The 24,196-nt window shown below is 41.7% G+C and overlaps 2 protein-coding genes across 3 annotated transcripts in view; one reads left to right on the top strand and one right to left on the bottom strand.

Moving 5' to 3' along the window:
- c7h2orf76 (chromosome 7 C2orf76 homolog) overlaps positions 1-17,447 on the bottom strand; it is a 65,184-nt gene extending 47,737 nt beyond the window's left edge. The window contains exons 1-2 of one of the 2 annotated variants that reach the window (XM_048598856.1): positions 17,330-17,447; positions 11,794-11,896 (exon numbers count right to left, since the gene is read on the bottom strand). The gene's annotated coding sequence lies outside the window, so the exon portion shown is untranslated. Of the gene's footprint in view, positions 1-11,793; positions 11,897-17,113; positions 17,151-17,329 lie in introns of those variants that run through there. The other variant, XM_048598858.1, reaches the window with a different exon arrangement.
- A 63-nt stretch (positions 17,448-17,510) lies between these two features.
- The window catches only part of tmem37 (transmembrane protein 37), a 35,519-nt gene continuing 28,833 nt past the window's right edge, over positions 17,511-24,196 (top strand). Inside the window, exon 1 of the mRNA XM_048598855.1 lies at positions 17,511-17,901. Coding sequence (XP_048454812.1) covers positions 17,878-17,901 — 24 coding nt within the window. The 5' untranslated portion in view covers positions 17,511-17,877. The remainder of the gene's footprint in view (positions 17,902-24,196) is intronic.

Raw genomic sequence — 24,196 nt, 5'->3', positions numbered from 1 at the left:
CCATTGCCAATAGTGAGAGTGTTGGAAGAATACCATTGCCAATAGTGAGAGTGTTGGAAGAATACCATTGCCAATAGTGAGAGTGTTGGAAGAATCCCATGAAATCAGCAATAAGAGATTCTTAGTATCAAGAGCAAAAAGGCCCATTTTAGCATCAAGTGTTGAATGGCAAGATGAGATTCTCACTTTTGAGAGGTGAGAGATTTAGCCTCATTACTGCATCATTTCACCTTATCAGTAGGTTTCCCATTCTCCCAGCCGCTGGTTAGAAACTTGACAGGATAATTCAATGCAAGTCAGATTGGTAAACTGGCATCTCTAACTTGCTGCTTGCTCCCCCATTAGTCATTGACATCTCTGGGTATGCTTCATGGGCAGCAACCACATGCATCCTCCATGCACCAAGACCTCCCTGTTTGGCGAAGTGGGTTGCAAATTTCGCTCTGTCCAACTTGTCTAGGGTAATTGACAAGACATGCGTGGAGCAACTGTGGACTGTCAGCACTCCACTGAATGCACACTTGGGCTTTGGATATGGCACCAATGCCATGAATTTTAGGAGGTCACACCATCCATGATGAATGGCAGAATAGAATGAACAGAGTACCCATAGGGGTGATGTACAAAGGTAATGAAATGGTTTGGGAAGACAGTGTGATTAAACCCATTAGGACTAATGGAGGGGAACGTTCCATGAAACTCATCAAAATTGATACTTAGCTGATTTCTATTAAGATTCAGCCCAGATTCATCAGTGATAACTGTTCTGTATTGATTGGACATGTTATGGACAGCATCAAGCCAACTAATACTTTGAGATCAAAATCTACAAAATGGAAAAAATGTTACTTTTTTGATTCTTTGGATGATGTCTTCTCTTGTCATAGGTTTACTGAATATCCAAAGCTTTCAGCTTAACTCATCTTTTGTGTGCAACCTTGGCAATTGTCTTTCAGAAAACTGGATACATTGTCATAAGATTCATAGCAATGCTGTTTGAAGGCTGTTCTGGGACAGATGGACAATCATATTTTCTTGCTTTCTCTGTTGTGATGAATTACACATGTTCTTAGATGAATCTGCTTGAATTTGCACAAAAACCAATTGTGCAGGCCACACATGGACAATTATTTTTTGGAGATCTATTTTGTATTTATTCCTCAGAATGCTTTGCATGTTGTAGTCCATAAATCGTTGTTATATCCTGCACAGTGTTGTTAATAGCTGGGGGAGACAGGATTTGTGGATATTCTGATGGATTATGCAAGTAGAATGCTAAATGAGCTGGCTCTGATGAAGAGTCATCTAGACTCAGTTAGCTTGCTCTCTCCATGGGTGCTGACTGACTCACTGTGATCTCCAGCTTTTGCTGTTTACTTTAACTCAGGATTGTTTCTAATATCATAACACCATGCAAATCCACCACATCACAGGATGCTGTTCAGACATTTGTGTCTGTGCTAACCCTTTGGAGGAGCAATCCCAAACTAATCCCATCATTTATTTGCTTTCCTCGAACTTCCTATTTCTTTTAATGACACTTTCTTAGACCCACCATATTATAGAAACAGTAAATTAAATAATTCCATACACTATCACTAGATGGAGTCAGTGTACTTATTTAACAAGTATAATTTTACATAGGTACATTCACACATAGAAAATGCACATGCAAATGCATATGTTTTATAGTTCACAAACTGTACAAACAACCTATAAATGATTTCATTGAAACATACAAGAATCTGTGGGGTCTTGACAAGGTAGATGTTAAGAAGCTGTTTCAACCAGTGGGGGAATCTTAAACATAGTTAAACTATGTTTAACATAGTTCAACATAGTTACAGGATAAGGAAACACTCATTTAAAGCTGATATGCAAAGGAAGTTCTTCCATAAGAGGGAAGTGAACATCTGGAATTCTGTAGCCCAGACAGTTGTGGAGGCTAGATCTCTGAAAGTATTTGCAGAAGAGTTAGATAGATTTTTGTTATATTAGTAAGTTGATGATAATGCTGAGCTGGTACAGGAGAAGTGGTGTGGCCTGGGGTAGGTTTGAGGGAGTGAATGGCCTACTCTTGCTTCCAAATCTTATGTTCCCACATTCTTATAAATTGAACATGTAAGCCTGTAACTCACTTGTAAAGGATTTTCAACTTTTACTCAAAATGAGCGCAATGCACCTGCATAGAAGATAGAACAGTACAGCACAGTACAGGCCCTTCTGCCCACGTTGTTGTGCTGACCTATTATCTTACTCTAAGATCAAACTACCCTGCGTACCCTTCATTTTACTATCATCCATGTGCCTATCCAAGAGTCGCTTGAATGTCCCTAATAGTCTGCTATTGCAATATCAGAACGATGGGCTTTCCCACCCTGCTACCAAAGGGTCAACAGGAAACACATCTCTGCCAATCACTGCAACTCTATGGCCACAATGTTTTATGGAGTAAGAAATCAAGCGCAATCGGAAAAGCCCTCCAAATCTCAATTCACAATAACAATGAAAACTCTGAGTGGGTGACATGAGTTTGTTTTGTGCATAGAAGTGGGCTCCACTTGTGGGTGATGTGAGGCCCTTCAAGGGAATTTACATTAATCTGGCAATTATAAATTCAAAATGACTCACGCCTGTCATTACATTACTTTGCATATGCATTTCATGCATTGAATGACAATGTACATTAGAAATCCTGGTCACAAGCAACCCTGACCATATCATTGAACATTATATATTAATTCTATCAATCTCCGTGAAGTACAAGAGATCACAAATTATCTTTGAATAGTTACTTGCAGTCGCCAATTCTCAAACACATTCTGAAGGTCACATAGGATACACAAGAGTGTGGAGTGCTTTCCTCACACATTGAACCATAAGTTATGTGCAATGCTGTATTTCTCGAATGATTTGGGGTGGAGGGAGAAATGTGATGGTAATCCTACCCCACTTGAAATCTCTCACTGTATTAGCGTGATATGACTCATGCTACATACACAGAAATAAAAATTAAAATGTCAGAGATCCATGTAGAGTTACCTCACAGTCGTCCTTGTTAGAGATCTGTGCAGACTACTGTATCAAAGCCTCTGGTAAAAGTCTCAGTTCTGCCTGCTGCAACTGCTGATGATTTACATCATTGCAAAGCTATTTTGACTGAAAGACCTAGTAAAAGAAGGTGTTATTCTCACTGTCGCAGCCATACAAAATCTACATAGGCATATTGAGGAAGCACAAAGCCGTCAGCTGGCCCCAAATCTTACAGCAACCTCCAGTAGCTGTGGAACAGCCTCTATATGGAGAAGTTATAGAATCGTTGAATCATACAGCACAGGTGATGTCACTGAGTCTGCACTAGCTATGCTACTCCATATCTACACTCATCTTACTTTCCAACACTTAGACCATAGCCTTGAATGTTGTGACATTTCAAGTGCTCATCCAAGTATTTTTCAGAAGGGGGTAAGGGTGAGGGGTAAGTTTTCCTGCCTCAACTACTGCCCTTGGCAGTGCATTCCAGATCCCTGCCACCCTCTGGGTGAAAAAGAATTTTCCTCAAATGCCATCTAATCTCCTGTCTCACACCTTAAAATTGTGTCTCCTTGTTATTGATCCTTCAACTAAGGGGCAAGCTGCTTTCTATCCACCTGTTCGATGCCCCTCATTGTCTTACACATCTCAATCAGGTCACCCTCAGCCTTGTCTGCTCAAGAATATAACCCAAGTTTATCCAGCCTTTCTTCATAGCCAAACTGTTCTAGCCCAGACGACATCCTGGTGAATCTCCTCTGCATCCCCTCATCCTTCCTATAGTGTGGTGATCAGAACTACAAACAGTACTCCAGCTCTGGCCGAACCAAAGTGTTGTACGCCTCCAACAGAACCTCCCTGCTCTTATAATCTGTACCATGACTGATAGAGGCAAATATCCCATATACCTTCTTAACCACCCTATTAATCTGTCCTGTTACCTTCAGGGATCTGTGGGCAAGTACCCAAAGACTCTTCCATGCCTCTGATCTTCCTAGTGTTTGCTATTCATTGAATACTTCCTTGTCTTGTTATTTCTTCCGAAATGCATCACCTCACACTTTTCAGCATTAAATTTCATCTGCCGTCTTCAATTTGATATGTTCATTTGACCAATTCATCTATATCTTCCTGTAACCTAAGGCCTTCTTCCTCACTTGTCAACCATCCGATCAATCATTGTGTCATCCACAAACATACTCATCATCATCACCACCTTCCCCCCCGCCAACCACTACATTCACAAATATGTTGTTTGTATATAAAACAAACAATAAGAGACTTAGAAGTGATCTCTGTGATATACCACTGGACACCTGCCTCCAGTCACACAAATAACCTTCTGCCACGACCTTCTGTCTCCTACCACTGAGCCAATTTGGGATCCAACATGTCAGGTTACCCTGGATCTTATGTGTTTTTACCTTCCTTTTCAGAGGCTTTGTCACCATCAAAGGCTTGTCAAAGGCTTTGATGAAGTCTATATAAGCTCCATCAACTACGTCATCTACATACCTGGTCATCTACTTGAAAAATTCAATCAAATTTGTTTGGCATGAACATCAAATTTGTTAGGGATCCCTCTAACAAAGCCATGCTGACTATTCCTGATCAAACCTATTCTTCACCTAAAGATTAATCCTCCCCTTCAGAACTCGAAGTAGGAGATCCTCTTAAGATACAAAGGAGGTTCAGGAGGCTCAGAGTGTATCATCCTCAATGTAACTTCCTTAAAATGAGCAAAGCAGTCAGATTACATCCTAGGATATCTATGCCCTGACACCTGTGTCCTCTACTGGAGTGAAACATCTATTTTGAAGGAGTAAGTGCCCTTCCAGCATGCTGCTCATCAACATGACAGTGTCGCTTAATTTTTTGCAACTAGTCCCTTCTAAATATCCATTGTAAAAAACTGTTTGAGATTTCTCAGATTTTAATCAACAAATGCATTAAGGCAGCTAGAAGTGCTAGATCACACCGCTTCATCTTGTTTCCCTACAATGAGGTCAGAGCTACAGCAAGGACAGTTCTATAGACTGCATCCATCATTTTACAAGCACCATATAATTGAATGATAGAATCCCTTCCAGTGTGGAAACAGGCCATTTGGCCCATCAGGTCTTCACCAAACCTCTGAAGAGTATCCCCCTCCTCCCCCACCCCCCCTCCCCCAACTCAATCCCTGTAATTCTGCATTTTCTATGGCTAATCCACCTAACCCTGGGCACTACAAACAATTTAGCATGGCCAATCTAACTAATCCGCACACCTTTGGACACTGGGACGAAACCAGAGCACCCAGAGGAAACCCACGTGGACACAGGGAGAATGTGCAAACTCCACACAGACAGTTGCCCGATGGTGGAAACGAATTGATATTCATGGTGCTCTGAGGCAGCAGTACTAACCACTGAGGCACTGTGCCACACTCATGCACAGATCAATTTCTGAACAGAAAAGTCTTTAACTCGGTAAATGTCCAAGTCATCTGTGATCATCACTACTACATCATAGAGTTCTGCACCAGAAACCCTGGAGCTGCCATAATGTCAATATCTTTGATAATTCTCAGGTCTCCGCTTCATTCCAACAGCCAGATGTTATATTAGGATGGCTGCTGGGAGACAAGTGCTATCCTCTCCAAACAAGGCTGATGACTCCATTATACAACTCCCTTACTGAGGCTGATTATAGGTACAATGCACCTCATTCTTCTACCTTGGTTATCATGGAGCAGATAATACAATTCCTCAAGATGAAGTTCTGAGAGTTGGATCAACCTGAGGGAGTCTTGCAGTACACCAGAGTATGCTGTGTATTCCTAGCATGCTGTACTTTGTACAACTGGAGCAGGCAAAGATGGAATGTGCTGGATGCTGAAGAGCGAGAGAACAGCAGCAGTTTTCTGAGATGGAAGATGAGGACATTGAGCAGGAGAAACAGCAGCTTCACCAACGAAGAACAATGCAGCATCAGGCACACCAGGCCAGACAGGACTTAATTGCCACCCACTTCAAAGCAATCTGAGTTGTCTGAAGTCATTCAGTGACTGTAGATCTGTTGCTGCTCCAAAGGCAAGTTGCCTAAGCTTAGTCTCAAACTCAAATGCAGCTTTTCAGTTTGTTCTTTCTTAACTTTACCTGTTGATTACAAAGATTAACATTAAGAACTTTTTGAAGGCTTCACAATGTCTGCTGCTCCCACAATGAAGAATGTTACTTTCCGATGGGTATTAGGGAATGAGTAGCACTCCTCCTCAGACATGGTTCTAACATTGTATGCCACTAAGAACGCATATCTTCTGTCATTTGATTCTTGGTCCTCGAACATAAAAGACAGTTGATGAGACAGGTGATGGTTGAAAGTGCACATATTTTAACAGCTGCGATATCCATTTACAATGAATAATCACCCATGCCACTTAAGTGCACTCAAAAGCTTTTTTTATTCCTTGCCCTCCTACTACAGTTCCAGGATGCTTGCCGTGGAGCTTGTTGTCCTTGAAGATTGGACGGGTGTTTGTGGCCGAGACAGTTGAAAGTGTCCTGTCTAAATGAAGCTCAACCTCCTCAGCACCAGCTTCCACAAGTTTAGGGTTCGCAGGCAGGGTGGATGTAGAGGGGCCCGGTACCTCACGGCTCAGGTACATAGTTCTTTGAAAGTTGCATCTTAGGTAGACAGGGTGGTTAAGGGTGGCTATTTCTAATCTAGAAATGGAACCCACCAAGATCTCAATATATAAACTGATGAAGGGTGCAGGAGAAAGCCTTAACTGAGTATTTTCTGAGGGATTTGTGATAGAAGGTTAAGAGCTTGCCTCCATTGCTCAGACCTTTGAGTATAGGAATTGGGACATCATATTGTGGTTGTTCAGGACATTGGTGAGGCCACTTTTAGAGTACTGTGTACGGTTCTAATCATACTGCTATAGGAAGGATATTATTAAATTGGAGAGGGTTCAGAAAAGATTTACCAGAATGTTGCTGAGGCTGGAGGTTTTGAGTTACAAGAAAGTGTGGATAGGCTGGGAGGTTGAGGGGTGACCTCATAGAGGTTTTTTAAATCATGAGGGGCATAGACAAGGTGAATAGCAAATGTCTTTCTCTAGAGGACTTCAAAACTGGAGGGCATATTTTTAAGGTAAGAGGAGAAAGATTTAAAAGGGACATGAAGGGCAACCTTTTTCCACAGAGGATGATTCATATGTGGATAGGTACGTGAATAGGAAAGGTTTCGAGCGATTTGGGCCAAACGCACGCAAGTGAGATTATTTTAGTTTGGGAAACTTGGTTTGCACGGACTGAAGGCTCTGTTTCCTCAAGATGAGTTCTGAGAGTTGGATCAACCTGTGGAGCCTTGCAGTACAGCAGAGTATGCTGTGTATTCCTAGCATGCTGTACTTTGTACAACTGGAGCAGGCTGTGTGACTCTATGAATCTATGATTTTATGAGTGTCCTGAAAGGAGACTTCTGGTGGTTCCTCCTTCACCTGGGTGTCAGTGGCACAACTCTGTCTACTTGAGAGGAAGGGACACCCTCTTACCATGCCTTTCATGATAAGCACCAATGGCTAAAATGATGGGGTGCATTTCTGGCAGCCACTGAGAATTCCACTGCTATTTCATACCTCTACCTAGAGACAGCTAATCCTAAACCTGTCAAAGCCAGCATTGTACTGCCAGTATTAGTAGATTCCTCCAAACCTCGATCCATTCACTTTGTGTCTCTAAAATTATTACTGGCTGACACCACAGAGTTATTTTTTCTTCTGCTGCTGAGCAGATTCCTGGTCTCCAGCAATCATCTGAATGCCAACAACCTAGGACTTTTCTTCCTGACTCAGTTGCAGGGATCTGCCAGTGATGTGCTCACTAAAATGTACTTCTGAATCTAATCTAGAAATAGAACCCACAAGTGTTGGTATATAAGCTGGTGCAGGGGAAAGCCTTAACTGAGTATCTTCTGAGGGATCTGTGGTTTCTTCCTCAGAGGTGAGGATAAGCTACTGGACCAGTCTCTGCTGGGCAGAGGCTGTGTGTGTGTGCTGCTTATACCTGTATAAGAAGTGAAGGAATGAGTTGCATCTGGAGGGAGAAGCTTGAAGATATTGAGAACTTGGTCACAGTGGTGTTAATGGGAGACCAGCACAGAGCTTGACATGGGGGTCTTGGGCTCACCATCTGAGTGGTCACAGTGTCCTCCACTGAGGTCAAAGATTTTCAATTCGTGGGGAGTGAGGAGATGAATGTCTGCCAGCCCAACGTTGTCTTGGCTCTTTCGACAGTAATGTGCGCTGCTTTCTCTTACAAGCGGAGGGTTTGAGTGAGGTTAATGTGGTTAGAATAACTATTAGTGGTCGTGTAGAAGCAAAAAAGTTGGTGAGGTATCTTGAGAGAGTGAGTGAGTGAGTAAGAAGTGCAAAGGATAGGAAGGCTTAGTAGTTTGGTGGGGTGGAACAGGTAAGTGAGAGCCATTGAGGGAGAATACTGCATGCAGTTCTGAGAGTGGTAGACCATAAACTTGGTGGGAGATGTGTGCAGTGGCAGAGATTAGATTAGATCAGATTTATTGTCATGTGTACCTGAGTAGAAGGGTACAGCAGTACAGTAAAAAGTGTCGCCACTCTGTGGCGCCATCTTAGAATGCAATAATTAGAATTAAAAACAAGATCCAAAATGAAAGAAACGGAAACAAAATGAAAAGAAAAATGACCAGATAACCCTTGCCACCACTGTCTCCATAAGTCTTGAGCCACTCACAAATGCTGCCTGCGCTGGACGCATCAACCGTCACTTTGCCGTTGCTGATGCCACCACCTTGAGTACTGAGCCTCGCTGCCGCCTTTGCCAGACTCACCAGCGCGATATTGCCACAATCTGGCACCATGACTCGCCCCTGGGCCTACCTCACTGATACCACCACTATCTTGGAATCAACTTAAGTATCAGAGACCACAACTTTCCAGAACAAATGCAAAAGCATAACTTTTTGAATCAGTGCTGACATCGGAGCCGGTGCTGCCGCCTCGAGTCCTGCATTAGACCCACCAACGTCGAAGTCACCTGACCCGGGAAGCTAAATTAAACCAGACTGGCAGTGTCTGGTGGGACAGCCTCCTTTGTTCTTTCAGACAAAAGAGGAAGGCCTTACTCTCCACATCCATCCACCTGGACCTCTGTGTCTCTGTCCGCCAAGCAGGCTGCCAGGTTTTATATCTCCTGCCCCTTGGAATTTACAACAATATGTTGTGAAGAGAAATTCTGGGCTTGCAGCTTTTGAAATTGTGAACAGCTGAGGTTGAAATGTGGTACCAGTGGCATGAACACTGGACGTTGCTTGCACTGGTGAGCACTTCAGTTTCTGCTGACTGCTAGATTGTGTGAAAGGGGTGCTGTGGAGCTTGAATGCAAATTAGCAAGTGAGCAGCAGATCAAGAACCCAGTAAAGGAAACTCTCCATAAAACTCCCCAAAATTGACACTAAAACCAGACATAAAGACAGCTAGAATATTGTGAACAGTTTTGGTCTTCCTCTCTAAGGAAAGATATACAGTCATTGGAGACAGTGAAGAGAAGGTTCACTAGCAATTTGTTTTGAGAAGTTGATAGGTTGGGCCTGTACTCATTGGACTTTAGAAGAATGAGAGATATTTATTGAAACCTATAAAACTTTTAATGGTCTTGACCGGGTAAATACAGAGCAAACAAAAACAAAGTTGCTGAGCTTTTCCTCAGGAAGGGTCTGAGGAAGGGTCACCGGACCCGAAACGTTAACTCTGTTTTCTCCTCCACAGATGCTGCCAGACCTGCTGAGCTTTTCCAGCAACTTTGTTTTTGTTCCTGATTCACAGCATCCGCAGTTTTTTTGGTTTTTATTTAGTAAATACAGAGCGGTTGTTTTCCTTTGTGAGAGAATCTGGGACCAGAGGGCATCATCTCAGAATAAGGGTTCACTCATATAAGACATTCAGCGTGAGAGTCATACAGCACGGAAACAGACCCTTCAGCCCAACTCATCCATGCCAACCAGGTTTCCTAAACTGAATTAGTCCCATTTTCCTGCATTTGGCCCATATCCCTCTAAACATTTCCTATCCATGTACCTGTCCACATTTCTTTTCTTTTAAATATTGTAATTATACTTGCCTGTACCACTTGCCCTGGCAGATTGTTCCATATACGCATCACACTCTGAGTGAAAAGGTTGCCCCTCAGGTCTCTTTTAAATCTTTCTCCTCTCACCTTAAACCTATGCCCTCTAGTTTTGGACTCTCCTCCCCTGGGAAAAGACTTTATCTATTCACCTTATCTATGCCCCTCATGACTTTACAAACCTCTATAAGTTCACCCCTCAGCCTTCAACTCTCCAACGATAAAAGTCCCAGCCTATCCAACCTCTCCTTATAACTCAAACCTCTCAGTAACATCGTTGTAATCTGTTTTGCACCTTTTCTGCTTTACTAACAAGTTTCCTATAGCAGAGAGATGAGAACTGTTCCCAGTACTCCAAATGGGACCTTAGCAATGTCTTGTGCAACTCCAGTATTCAATGCTCTGACCGATGAAGGCATGCATATCAAATAGGTTAGGAGACATTTCTTCTCTCAGAGGATAATAAATATGTGGGATTTTTTTACCACAGAGAACTGTAGAGGATGGGTTCTCATATATTCAAGGCTAAGATAGAACTTTCATCAGTAAGGAAATCAAGGGTAATGGAGAAAAGGCAGGAAAGTGGACTCGAGGATTATCAGATCAGCCATGATCTCTTTCAATGGCAGACCAGACTCAATGGACCTACTTCTGTTTCTACATCTTATCATTACTCATCACCTGAATGAAAACTCAAATAATATTCAACTAACAATAGTAGCTAAGACAACCATAGATTTAGAATAACTATAGAATTAACTATTCCCTTTGGAATATGGGCTGAATGTCCATGAGATGGCAAGGAATATGCTGTTAAGTGCATAATAAGTGAATACTATGCAGTCCAGGGACTGGAATTGCACTTGGTCTCATTTTTCTGGTTGACCTGCATTAATTAAAAAAAAAAGATAATCTAGTAGTTTCATGGTCACCCTGTAATGACCAGATGACGAGGGATGAGTCAACATCCGTCTTTTTAACATGCTCAGTTGGTCATAATTTTTTTAATATATGTTTTGCATAAAGCTATGCCTCACCCCAGTTAAACTGCAATTCACAATTTTGTCAGAATCAAATAAGGAGCCAATTATGTGGTTTTCCTCAGTGAAAACAAAAACAATTTTATGACTTGTAATGTTGGGAAAAATAATAAAACAAAATGTCATACATGCACATAAATACAGGTATAAAGTTTAAAACAGGAAGAGTGCCCAGTATAAAAAGGAAGATAAAAGAATATTCTGTTCCAAATTCCTTAGAGTGTCCTTGAGATATTAAGTCATAATCTGAGACCATGGTTGTTTACTTAATTAATTCTATCCTCAGCAACAGCAAAAATTGCAGATCAACAGAACTGCAGAGTTTTTTCAGCAATTTATATTTTTGTTTCTGAACTACAGCTCATTTATGTCTTCTCATATCTGGGCTCATTGTTTTCCATCTGGATAAGTTGCAGGCAAGACTTTCATCACTGATATGTGAAACCTATCCATAAATGTGTAAATCAAACCAGTAATATAGATCTGAATTTCAAAGTCTTTTGAAAATATTAATTTCAGTTCAGAATGCCTTTGTTTATCCGACTTTGGTTTCATGAAGCTGGACTTACCTGAGGTCAACTGATTGCTGTCGTCATTTTAAGTCAGTGCTTTTCCTTTTTAAAACCATTTAATTCCATGAAGATCCAAGGTATTCAAATCAGATGATGGAAGCTGAAAATGGATAATCCATATTTTACCATTATTATGATAATCTTTAAAAACACTTTATTTTTATGTCAGGTGTTAATATTAATGCAAAAATCCTTGGAAAAGTGAATGCAGATACTGTTACAATGTTTAAAAGATATTTGTATAAGTAATGAATAAGAAATGTTTGGAGGGATATGACCAAGCGCAAGCAGGTGGGACTCGTTTAGTTTGGGGTTATGGTTGGCAGGGACTGGTTGGACATAAGGGTCTATTTCTGTGCTGTGTGATGCTATGACTCTATAACTTGTTGATTGAGTTAGAATCATAGAATCCCTAAAGTGTGGAAAACAGGCCCTTCGGCCCAATAAGTCCACACCGACCCTCAGAGCTTCCCACCCAGACCCATCCCCTATGACCCACCTAATCTACACATCCCTAACACTATGGGCAATTTAGCATGGCCAATCCACCTAACCTGCACATCTTTGGACTGTGGGAGGAAACCAGAGCACCCGGAGGAAACCCACGCATATTCACTCTTGGATAACCTCTCAGACCCTGAATAACTAACGTTGTATTTGTGGAATGTTCTATTTCTACATTAGAACTAAAGGAGCTCAGCAATATTTAAAATAATTGAATTTAAGCTTGTTTATGATATTTCAGCCTTTACCTTCATTATTATTTGTCATAATTTCCTTTTACTTGCTGTTCATTTTAATTAGTTCATGGGACAAGGGCACCATTGATTTGGCCAGCATTTACTTCCCATCCTTAACTGCTCTGAGGGTAGTTAATAGTCAGAACATTGTTGTGGTTCTGCAGTCACAGCAAGCTGTGCACAGTCAGAAAGAAGGAATCACATCCAGAGTGAGACACAGCCTGCCTGTGTATATAGTTTGGGAATCTGGAGGAATAGAATCTGTAAATCTTCTCTTTCCTTATTTTAAAAGTTTAAAATTCAGTAATCCACTGAAAAGGATAATAAGGTAGCTGACGCAAAAGAAAGAACATACAACATGGTGAAGATTAGTAGGAAGCCTTTAAAAAATAGCAGAGGATAACTAAAAAAAGCAATAAGGTAGAGAAGATGAAATATTAAAGTAAGCTAGCTAGTAATATAAAAGAAGATTTCAAGAGTTATTTTTAGATACATAAAAGGTAAGAGAGAGGCAACAGTGGACATCGGCACTGGAAAACGAGAATGAAGAAGTCGTAATGAGAACAAAGAAATGGCGGAGGAACTGAATAGGTACTTTGCATCAGTCTTCATGGTGGAAGACACAATCAGCAAACCAGAACTTCAAGAGAGTCAGGGGGCAGAGTTGAGCATAGTAGCCATCACTAAGGAGAGAGTGCTGGGAAGCTGAAAGGACTGAAGTTGGATAAATCACCCTGATCAGATATGGGGTTATGGTTGGCAAGGATTGGTGGACCTAAGGGTCTATATGTGCTATATGAAGGAGACAGCTGAGGAAATTGTGGAGGCATTGGTGGTGATCTTTTAGGAGTCACTGGAATCTAGTAGGGTGCCAGACAACTGGAAAATGATTAAAATAAAACCTCTGTTTAAGAAGGGAGGATGGCAGAAGACAGGAAACTATAGGCCAATTAGCCTGACCTCGATCATTGGTAAGACTTTAGAGTACATTATTAAGGCTGAGAGTACTCGAAAATAATGGTAAAATTGGGCATCAAGGAGTAGTCATGCCAAGAAATCTGTTAGAATGCTTTGAGGAGGTAACAAGCAAATTAGACAAAGGAGAGGCAATGGTGTTAGGAATTGCATATGGATTGAAGATTGGCTGATGGGCAGAAGGCAAAGAGTGAGGATAAAGTGGTCTTTTTCAGGATGACAGCCTGTGACTAGTGGGGTCCCGCAGGGGTCAGTTTTGGGACCATTACTATTCATGTTATACACTAACCATCTGCATGAAGGAACTGAGGGCATTGTTGCTAAATTTGCACAAGTCACAAAGATAGGTGGAGGGGCTGGTGGTGCTGAGGAAGTAGGGAGGGTGCAGAGGACTTGGACAGGCTCAGAGAGTGGGCAAAGAAGTGGCAGATGGAACACAATGTGGGAAAGCGTGAGGTTATGCACTTTGGTGGTAAGAATAGAGGTGAGATTATTTTCTAAATGGGGAAAAACTTCAGAAATCACAAAGTGAACCACAAAGTGATTTAGAAGTACTAGTCCAGAACTCTTTTAAGGTTATCATGAAGTTTCAATTGGTAGTTAGGAAAGTAAATGCAATGTTTACATCAATTTCAAGAGGGCTGGAATATAAGAGCAGAGATATCCAGCCTCAGAAGTCTGAGGTTCTGGTCAGTCCACATTTGGAATATTGTGAGCAGTTTTGGGCTCCGTATCTAAGCAAGGATGTGCTGGCCTTGGAAGTTGTCCAGAGGAGGTTTACAAGAATGATCCTGGGGATGAATAGCTTGTCATATGAGGAGCAGCTGAGGTTTCTAGGTCTATACTCAATGGAGTTTAGAAGGATGGGGGGCCTGGATAGAGTGGATGCAGAGATGATGTTTCCACTAGTTGGAGAGACAAGGACCAAAGGGCACTGCCTCAGAGTGAAAGGCTGGCCCGTGAGAACTGAGATCAGGAGAAATTTATTCAGCTGGAGGGAGGTGAATCTGTGGAACTCATTGTCACAGATGGTTTTGGAGGCCAAGTCATGAATGTATATAAGATAAAGGTTCTCGATTGGTAAGGGGATCAAGGGTTACAGGGAGAAGGCAGGAGCTTGGGACTGAGAAACATTTCAACCATGATTGAACAGTGGATCAGACTTGATAGACTAAATGGCAGAATTCTGCTCCTATATCTTTTGTTCTTATCAGTCACATGGAGGCCAGGCCACATAATGACAGCAGATGTCCTTTCCTCAAGAGGATTAAAATGACAATTAACAGTTGTTACATGATCACCATTAGGCCAGCTCTTTTTATTGAATTCACCATCTGATGAGATGTGATATGAATCCACATGCACATAACATTGGTGTGGGTTCTGATTTGCTAGTCCAGTGCCATTATCATTGTACCATCACCTCCCATTCTTTCACTTTTTTATAAAAATATAAAACATGAGTAACAACAATAGTTTGAGATCAAGAAAGGAGTCGCTTTGGTTCTCTTGAAGATCATTACAGTGGGTAAGTCCCCAGGGCTCGATGGTATCTACCCCAGGTTAAAGAGAGGCAAAATAGGAGATTGCTGGGGCCCTGACCAAGATCTTTGTATCCTCATTAGCCACTGGAGAGGTCCTGGAGGACTGGCGAGTGGCTAATGTTGTTCCTCTGTTCAAGAAAGGAAACAGGGATAATCCAGGAAACTATAGACTGGTGAGTCTCACATCATGATTGAGAAGGTGTTGGAGAGACTTCTTAGGGAAAGGATTTACGTGCATTTGGAAAAGCATGATCTAGTCAGGGACAGTCAGCATGGCTTTCTGCGGGACAGGTCATGTCTTACTGACTTGATTGAATTTTTCGAGGAGGTGACAAAGGTGATCGATGAGGGTACAGCAGTGGATGTCGTCGATATGGATTTTAGTAAAGCTTTCAACAAGGTCCCCCATGGTAGACTCATCCAGAAGATTAAGATGCTCGGGATCCATGGTGACTTGTCCATGTGGATTCAGAATTGGCTTGCACATAGGAGGCAGAGAGTAGTGGTAGAGGGTGTTTTTTTCTGGCTGGAGGTCTGTGACTAGTGGTGTTCTGCAGGGATCCATACTCAGATCTCTTCTGTTTGTGATATATATAAATGACTTGGATGAAAATGTAGATGGGGGTGTGGTTTAGTAAGTTTGTAGATGATACAAAGATCGGTGGAGTTGTGGATAGTGTAGAACATTGTCAAAGAATACAGTGGAATATAGATCCATTGCAGATACGGGTGGAGAAGTGACAGATGGAGTTTAATCTGAATAAATGTGAGGTGCTGCAAAGGAGATCAAATGTAAAGGAGAAGTATACACATAACGACAGGACCCTGAACAGCATTGATGCACAGAGGGATCTTGGGGTTCAAGTCCATAGCTCCCTGAAAGTGGCTATGCAAGTAGATAATGTGGTAGAGAAGGCATATGCCATGCTTCTCTTTATTGGTTGGGAAACTGAGCACAAGAGTCAGGATGTCATGTTGCAGCTTTATAAGACTTTGGTTAGGCTACATTTAGAGTATTGGCTTCTATTCTGGCCGCCACACTACCGGAAGGATGTGGTAGCTTTGGAGAGGGTGCAGAAGAGGTTTACCAAGTTGCTGCCTGGATTAGAGGGTATGAACTATAATGAAAGGCAAGAAGATCTCGGATTGTTTTCTCTGGAGTGGAGGAGGCTGAGGCGAGACTTGATAGAAGTCTATACAATTATAAGATGCATATATAGAATAAGATGCATAAATAGAGTTGAACGTCTGAATCTTCTTCCCACGGTTGAAATGTCTAAAACTAGGGACATGCATTTAAGGTGAGAGGGGGAATGTTCAAAGGCGATGTGAAGGGCACGGTTTTTACATAGGGTGTGGTAAGAGTCTGGAACACACTGCAAAGGGTAGTGGTGGTGGAGGCAGATACAATAGGGACTTTTAAGAGACTTTTAGATAAACATATCCAAGGAAGATGCAAGGATTGGAGGGATATGGACCAAGGGCAGACAGAAGGGATTAGTGAATTTGGCGTCATGTTTGGCACAACATTTAGGCCAAAGGCCCCATTCCTTTGCTGTCCTGTTCTATGTTCTAACAACAACTTCTGGTTAACTTCTGATTGGCTCTCTGAGAATTCTTCAATGTGATTGGCTGCTTAGTCCGCTTTATTACATCACTGTTGCTAAGGTGCAGCAATCCTCTGTCGCTGGAATTGACTTAAATTCACTTTTAAAAATGTGAAATGCACATCACAGCGCTCACTGTATCTTAGCACGCTGTTTTCTTCAAAAAAAAATAAGCAGTATCAAATAAAAAAACACAAAAAGCAAAAGACTGCCCATGCTGGAAATCTGAGATAAACACAAAATGTTGGAGAAATGCAGGATGTCTGTCACCATTTATGGAAAAAGATATCACTTCTTCAGAAGTTTATCTTCACACAGATAGCGCCAGACCTGCGAAAATGAGCAATGCCACTTAACTGCTGATCGCAAAATCTGGACTTTTACCCACGGTAACTGAATGCAAAAAAACCTGACGAATCATTTTCCACTTAAAAGTTACTGCACCACTAACTTTCACATCTTGCGATCCAGTTGGTCTCCCAAGATCTATCGCTTCGTTTCAATTCACAACGATTTGTTTACAAAAGCGCAAAAGAGATCCGTAGTTTAACTCGTGTGGTATCCTCCTCACTGGAGCTTTATTTTAGTTCACTCTGAACTTTGTTGCACCAACACTAACATAACAGTAGATATATCACTGCCAGAAAATTAATTCGGAATTGCTTACGATTTCTAAGCAAACTAGCCCAAGACGTTCCTCAAAACATTTCTGTTCACTGATGTTTATGTAAATACGTTTTCTTTTAAACACGGGCTGAAACAGTTACCCGTAATCTAATGTAGTTTCACCCTGGTTACTGCTGATAAGTCACCGGTCAAATCAGAAACCTCAAGTGTACGTAAGCACGTAACTTTCCCACTCCGGAAAAACCGAAATGCCCAGACAAATTGAACACAGCCCTGTTCGATCTGATATTTTTCTGAGTGAGCTCCACCCAGTCGGCTGTGAAGTTACTTGTTTACCAAGGAGCGGAAAAGGATCTGGTGTTCCAGCTAAGTCAGCAGAAGAGCTCCGAGCTCCAACCAGTTTTGCAATCGTCCGCTTTCCCGGACCTCCCGTCTTCTATCTACTGCATTCGTTAATCATAAATCTTCAAGCAAATGTTGGACTTTTGACTCGAAAAATCATCGAGAAATCTTCAATGTTTAGAAACAAACAGCTTCGCTGTTCCTAATTTTTGCGGCTGGCCGTGCTGTCTATTCATTCCAAACATCATGAAGCTTAATGTCCTGCGAAAGGTACGTTCAGTCTCAAGAGCTGTTGTTTCATAGTTCTGCAAGAAGGGAAATCATACAGTTGTTTACTCTAATAAACGTGATTTGTTTTGAAGTCACGCATATGGCAATTTAAAGCCAGGGCTGTATAAGAGGGTTCTGAGGAAGGGTCACCGGACCCGAAACGTTAACTCTGTTTTCTCCTCCACAGATGCTGCCAGACCTGCTGAGCTTTTCCACCAACTTTGTTTTTGTTCCTGTTTAAGAGGGTGGTTGAACTTAGACTCAAGTGTGACAGGGCCAGGAGAGAGAAGCTGGAGAATGGGATAGTATAACTACTAAACTGTTCCAATGGTGTTTTAAATGTCTTGATTGTTCTTTTAATAACCTTAATAAAATCTGATTGATTTTCTCTTCCTTTAAAAATATTTTTTCAAAGCATTGTTTAAATCAACCTGCGTAACCATGTCCTGACACATTTCCAAGACAGGTGGGACTTGAATCTGGATGTTTGGCTTAGAGGAAGGGACATGACCACTCCTTCACAAGACCCTCTGCTCATATTTTTAGCTTCTTACCATCTTCTTTCACCCAATACATGTCAGTAACAAAGATGAGTTGGAGGCAGCACTTCAAGGGGGGTCTGGTGGTATGAGAAAAAAAGATTCAACAGATTTTTCAACATCTGTAAAGAAAATTTAAAGTTCTGCAGGAGTCATATATGTTACACTGAACTAATGCCAACTCCTGATTTCACATTTTTTGATTAGAGAGAGGAAATGTCCTTGGCTCAGCAAGGTCCAAATTATTTAAATAAATCATGGTGCTAATAATAATACTGTAGGTAAATAATTATCATAGATTGTATACAAAAGTTTCTTCCAAGATATATCATTTAACAATCTCTGTACTAGGTTATAAGTCAACATGTACCTCACCATGGCTAACCTGTTGCAATCTGCTGGTTCACATTGTTCTTTCCACCCTTAACACCATCCCAACTCTCAAATCTTGGCTTTAGCTTTGAATCAACAAACACATCACTTACCCCACATAAGGTACAAGTCTGAAAGCATTTGTTATTGTCTTTACTTTCACACAGTTTGTACAACTTGGAAGGGAGCTCAACCCTTCTTCACTGACTGATGAAGGGTCTAGGCCCGAAACGTCAGCCTCTCTGCTCCTATGATGCTGCTTGGCCTGTTGTGTTCATCCAGCCCTGCACCCTGTTGTCTCGGATTCTCCAGCATCTGCAGTTCCTTCTATCTCTGAGGCAATTGTTTATCAGCCTCATCAAAATTTGTCAGATAAGAACCAACTGGAAACTTCTTTGAATCCTAAATGACTACCTTAAGAAGGTGACTACAGAGTACAAACCTTTAATATCTATTGGAGTTCTATTTTGTAGCAATTATGTTGTGTCACCATAAAAAGCAGAACTGAACCTTAACTTTTCTCTGACTATGTCAATGTTGTCAAGTTTCATTGCTTCTTTTTGCCATCTTTAAAAGGGTTAGTGCATCTGGAAAAGCATTGTCAATCCTGAGTTGCCCTTCACAATTCATGACATTCACCTCGCATCTGGCAGAGAAGGGAAACCTGGTGCCCGGCTTTGTGGACAGCCACCTGAAAGTCTTGGTGAACAGGGTAGTGCAGAGAAAATACATTCTCTTCTCCCAGTATTGATAGAGGTAGCCATGCCATCAGATCCTGCTAGCCTTGTCCCAAGGTTTTGCCTGGGTTATTGTAGTCTTAGCCATCCAGAGGACTACCCAGCAGTGAAAGAAGAATATCAATTACCTTCTCCACTCAGCCAGGGTAAGGGCCACCGTCTTCTGTCTGCTACCTCACACTCAATCTATTTCTACTGTTGCACCCACCAAAGCTCATGCTTGTTGTCATCCAGTCAAACACCCACCCTCGTAAGTAACCACGGTTCTGCCGATTCATTCACTGTTTCAACCTCACCACCTTTGCTCAAAAGCACCAGTTCTACTCAATTTTATCTTGTTCAGTCCGTCCCATTCTCATTCTAAGTGAAAGGTGTAGAAATAGCCAAAATGGGTGGTGTGTTGCCCAATATTTATCTCCCCATCCCTATGAGGAGGAGATCCTGAATGTGACCACTTCGAGTGGTCAACTGTACCCAAGCCCCTAGACCAATATTGGAGGCTTCCCTTGACTTATTCTAGGAGACCCTGACTTGACTGAGGACTACTGACAACCATGACAAGCTTGCTGGCTTTGTGTTGCTCCAACCAGCAAGGCAAGTCTGGTTGGGGACACAAAGCACTAAAAGGTAAGGCAAGGTGGTGACGATGACGAGAACATCCAGGAAGGCTCAAAGTGAATGAGTGCTAAAGACAACACACAAAGAATTTTGAAATGCAGCCTGCCCCAGTCCATGAGCTGAATGCAGTCTCCTTGTGCTAACATTTCAATACAAGTTGTTCTATTCACCTCAAAGTGCAGGTTTAAAGTTCAGAAGTGATCTGTAAGTGGATCGGAGGAGTGTCATGAGGGTATTGAGAGGTTGGCAGGTATTGGATACCAGTGTCTGCGGACAGGGTTAGTGTGTGTGGCAGGTGCACTGGAGTGTTCTCTGAGATGTTGCTGCTGGGTGTATAAGATGGATATCCAGAAGAACAAGCAGTAAGCTGGAGTCACCAAGTACTTGCTCTGGCTTTCATGTCTCACGTATCCTAAGTGCCTTAGTTTTCTCATTGTGTGGTGGGATAGGACACTTGATGTTAATGAGCTGAGACATGCAATTAATGAGGCTACTGTGAAAGAATCTTGTCTTAAAGACCGGAACGCTCTTGTAAAATACAACTAGTTGCTCCCAAAATCAAGATAGGCCTCGCCTCTTTGGATTTCTCAAACCATTCTTCCAAATTTTGCACATTAGCCCAAATTGTTCAGGGCCATTTAAGATTCCACCCACAATCTGACACATCAAGTTGAAAGTTAGAACTTCAACAACAGCCTAAAATCTTCTTTTCAAACACTATATCTTTAATGCTGCATTTCTTTTTTTTTTAACTTTCTAAAGTATCTTTAAGTTTGGAAGGAATTTTGTGTGTTGCATTTCAGCTCCAGATTGCGATACGTTCATTAGATTGCAGAAGTGTGAAGTCCAATATGTAATTTCAAGAATTTTTTTTTAAAAAATCCTTCTCTCATTTACAAAGTGCACATTCTCAGACCTTCATGTAATCTCAAAAAACAGGCAACAAAATGTTTGTTTTCAGTGATGGGCATTTTATGCTATAGCTATTTCTGTTGAAATGCCTGCTAATTATTTAAAAACCATATGTTATACAGTACATTTTACAATAAAAAAATTAAAATAAATAGATGAGTCCTTCAAAGTGGAATCCTAAATGATAAACTGAGTTACCATTCATGTGAAACAGTGGTTACTGACCAGTATCTCAAAAGTTTCATTGAAGAGTGCAGTAGGTCATGCCATGAACAGCGCCCATGCCTACCTAAAATTGAGGTGTCACCTACAAAACAGGACTACTTGCATGCCAAGCAGCATAGGCAGCAAGTTAAAGAGTTAAGTGATCCCTCAACCAATGGATCAGATCTAGGCTTTGCAATTCTGCCACATCAGGTGCAAATGGTGATGGATAGTTAAAGTATCTTACTGGAGGAGGAGGCTGTGGAACAAATTCCATCCTCTGTAATGAGGTTGCCTAGCACATCAGTGCAAAAGATAAGGCTGAAGTATTTGCAAGAGTATTCAGCCTGAATTGTCAAGTGAATGATCTATCTTAGACTGCTCTAGGGGTCTCCAACACTATTTTTGCCAGTCATCATTCAATTTGATACACTTCATGTGACATCAAAGACAGTTGGAGACATTGGATACTACTTTGGACACCTGATAACTTTCCAGCAAGAGAACTGAAGACTTCCTCTCCAGAACTCACTGTACCCCTAGCCAAGCTGTTCCAGAAAAGCTTCAGCACTGTCTGTACCTAACAATGTGGAAATTTGCCCAGGCATGTCCTGTACACAAGGCAGGACTAATACAAACTAGCCAATTAATGGACCATTAGTGTACTCTCAATCATCAGCAAGGTGATGGAAGGTGTCATCAACAGTACTATCAAGTAGCACTTGCTTAGAATTAACCAGGTTACTGATTCCTGTTTGGGTTTCACCAGGACCACTCAGCTCCTGACTTCATTACAGACTTGGTCCAAACATGGACCAAATAGCTGAACCCCAGATCTGAGGCAAGAGTGACTGTCCTTGAATTGAGGCGGCTTTTGACCGAGTATGGCATCAAGGAGCCCTGGCAAAGCAGAATTCAGTGGGAAACACAGGAAGATGCTTCTGCTAGTTAGATTCATACCTAGCATTAAGGAAGATGATTGTGATTGTTGGAGATCAGTCATCTCAGCTCCAGGACATCTCTGCAGGAGTTCCTCCAGGTACTGTGCTTCAGCCCAAGCGTCTTCATCTACTTCATCAATGACATTCCCTTCTTCATAAGGTTAAAAGCTGGGTGTGCTGTCATCAGCGAACAGTGTTCAGGACCATTCATGATTCCTCAAATATTGAATCAATCTGTGCCCAAATGAAGCAAGATCATGACAATGTCCAAGATAGGGCTGACAAGTAGTAAGTAACATTTGCACCACACAAGTGCCAGACAATGGCCATCTCCAACAAGAGAGTATCTAACTGACACCCCTTAATATCCAATAGCACTACTTTCACTGGTCATGATGCTGTGGCTTTAAGAGATGTATTTTGTCCTGGTTTCTTTTAAGAGAAAGGTTGACCAAGAAGTACCTAGCAATCTGTGGTAATGTAAACAGCCTGTGAGGCCTTGATTTTTTTAAAAAGTTGGAACAGTTGAAGCTGCCTGGATGAATGTGGCCAGCTCTCTTAGACCAGGATTTCTCATTTGTGATTTTAGCTTTTAGATTCACCAGAAGTTACTGGAGTTTTGAAGAAGCTATTTCTCCCCCTTCTCGGTTACAGTTAGAAGCGAGGGTTTCTTTCCCTATTCCGGGCATTACATGTGAGAAAATCTGATTTCTGAATTTGTCTTTTTACCAAGGGGTGTGTTTATGGGATATTACTATTTGGAACAGTTAATTAGTAAGAGTTACTGTATCTATTATTCTGTTAAGTTTTCCAGTAAAGTTGTTATTCCAATGCTTCTTTCTTTTGTTGTATTTAACTATAGTGTTTGAACAAATTGTGTTTTGCTTAATATCAAGTAGTTTGACCAGTCAAATTGCATCTGGCACACACCACTTTATGTTTGCCTTTAAAATAAGAAACAAATTAGGGTCTAGGCTACCTTCTTAAAATATGGCCTGGTCCATAACACACTGAATCCCACACAGTCAGTGTCTTGGGGTTAAAACTGAATTGGACTAGCCACATAAATACTGTGGCTACATAAGCATGTCAGACACTAAGTATCCTGCAGCATGTAGCTCGCCTCTGACTCCCCAGAGTCTGTCCACCAGCCACAAGGCACAATTCAGAAGTGTGATGGAATGTTTCCCACTTAACTGGATGAACACCACTCCAACAACACTTGAGAAGCTTCACACCATCCAGGACAAAGCAGCCCACTTGATTGGCAGCACATCCATACACGATCTTTCCCCCACCTCTGATGCTTAGTAGCAGCAGTGTGTACCATCTACATAATACACTGCAAAAATTCATTAAGATACTATTTTGTAAACCTACAGATACTACTTCCTAGAAGGACAAGGGCATAGAACATAGAATAACATTGAAACACCATTTCGTGCAAGCTCCCCTCACAAGAGCTTGACAAATTCCAGGCTCATGAGTCAGACACAACAAGTCTGTGGATAACAGGAAGGTCAGTCGTGCTGCTGTTGAGACATCAGTGTGAGGGCTGGGCTAATGAGATAAACGAAGGGACTGAGTATGTTTACAGAGGATGGATAGATGTGAACGAATGGGAAATGCAGAGAGCAGGATGGGTTCGTAGTTTGGGAGAATGAAATGGGTGACAACCATTGAGTTGATGTAATGTACACAATAGTGAGAGTCATGGTCCATGAGCCTTTTTAAGAGCCATGTGCATTGGCAGGTTTAGAGTGAGTGATAGTCCTGTGAGTGCTTCACAGAAGATGGTGGCATTTACTCCTCTGGAGCACAACTAAAAGTGAAGTTAAAAACCAAAAGAACTGCAGATGCTGTAAATCAGGAACAAAAACAAAGTTGCTGGAAAAGCTCAGCAGGTCTGGCAGCATCTGTGGAGGAGAAAACAGAGTTAACGTTTCGGGTCTGGTGACCCTTCCTCAGAACG

The sequence above is a fragment of the Rhincodon typus genome, chromosome 7 (genome assembly GCF_021869965.1).
Source record: "Rhincodon typus isolate 14 chromosome 7, sRhiTyp1.1, whole genome shotgun sequence".
Classification (NCBI taxonomy): Eukaryota; Metazoa; Chordata; class Chondrichthyes; order Orectolobiformes; family Rhincodontidae; genus Rhincodon; species Rhincodon typus.
This window is presented reverse-complemented; position numbering and strand designations above follow the sequence as displayed.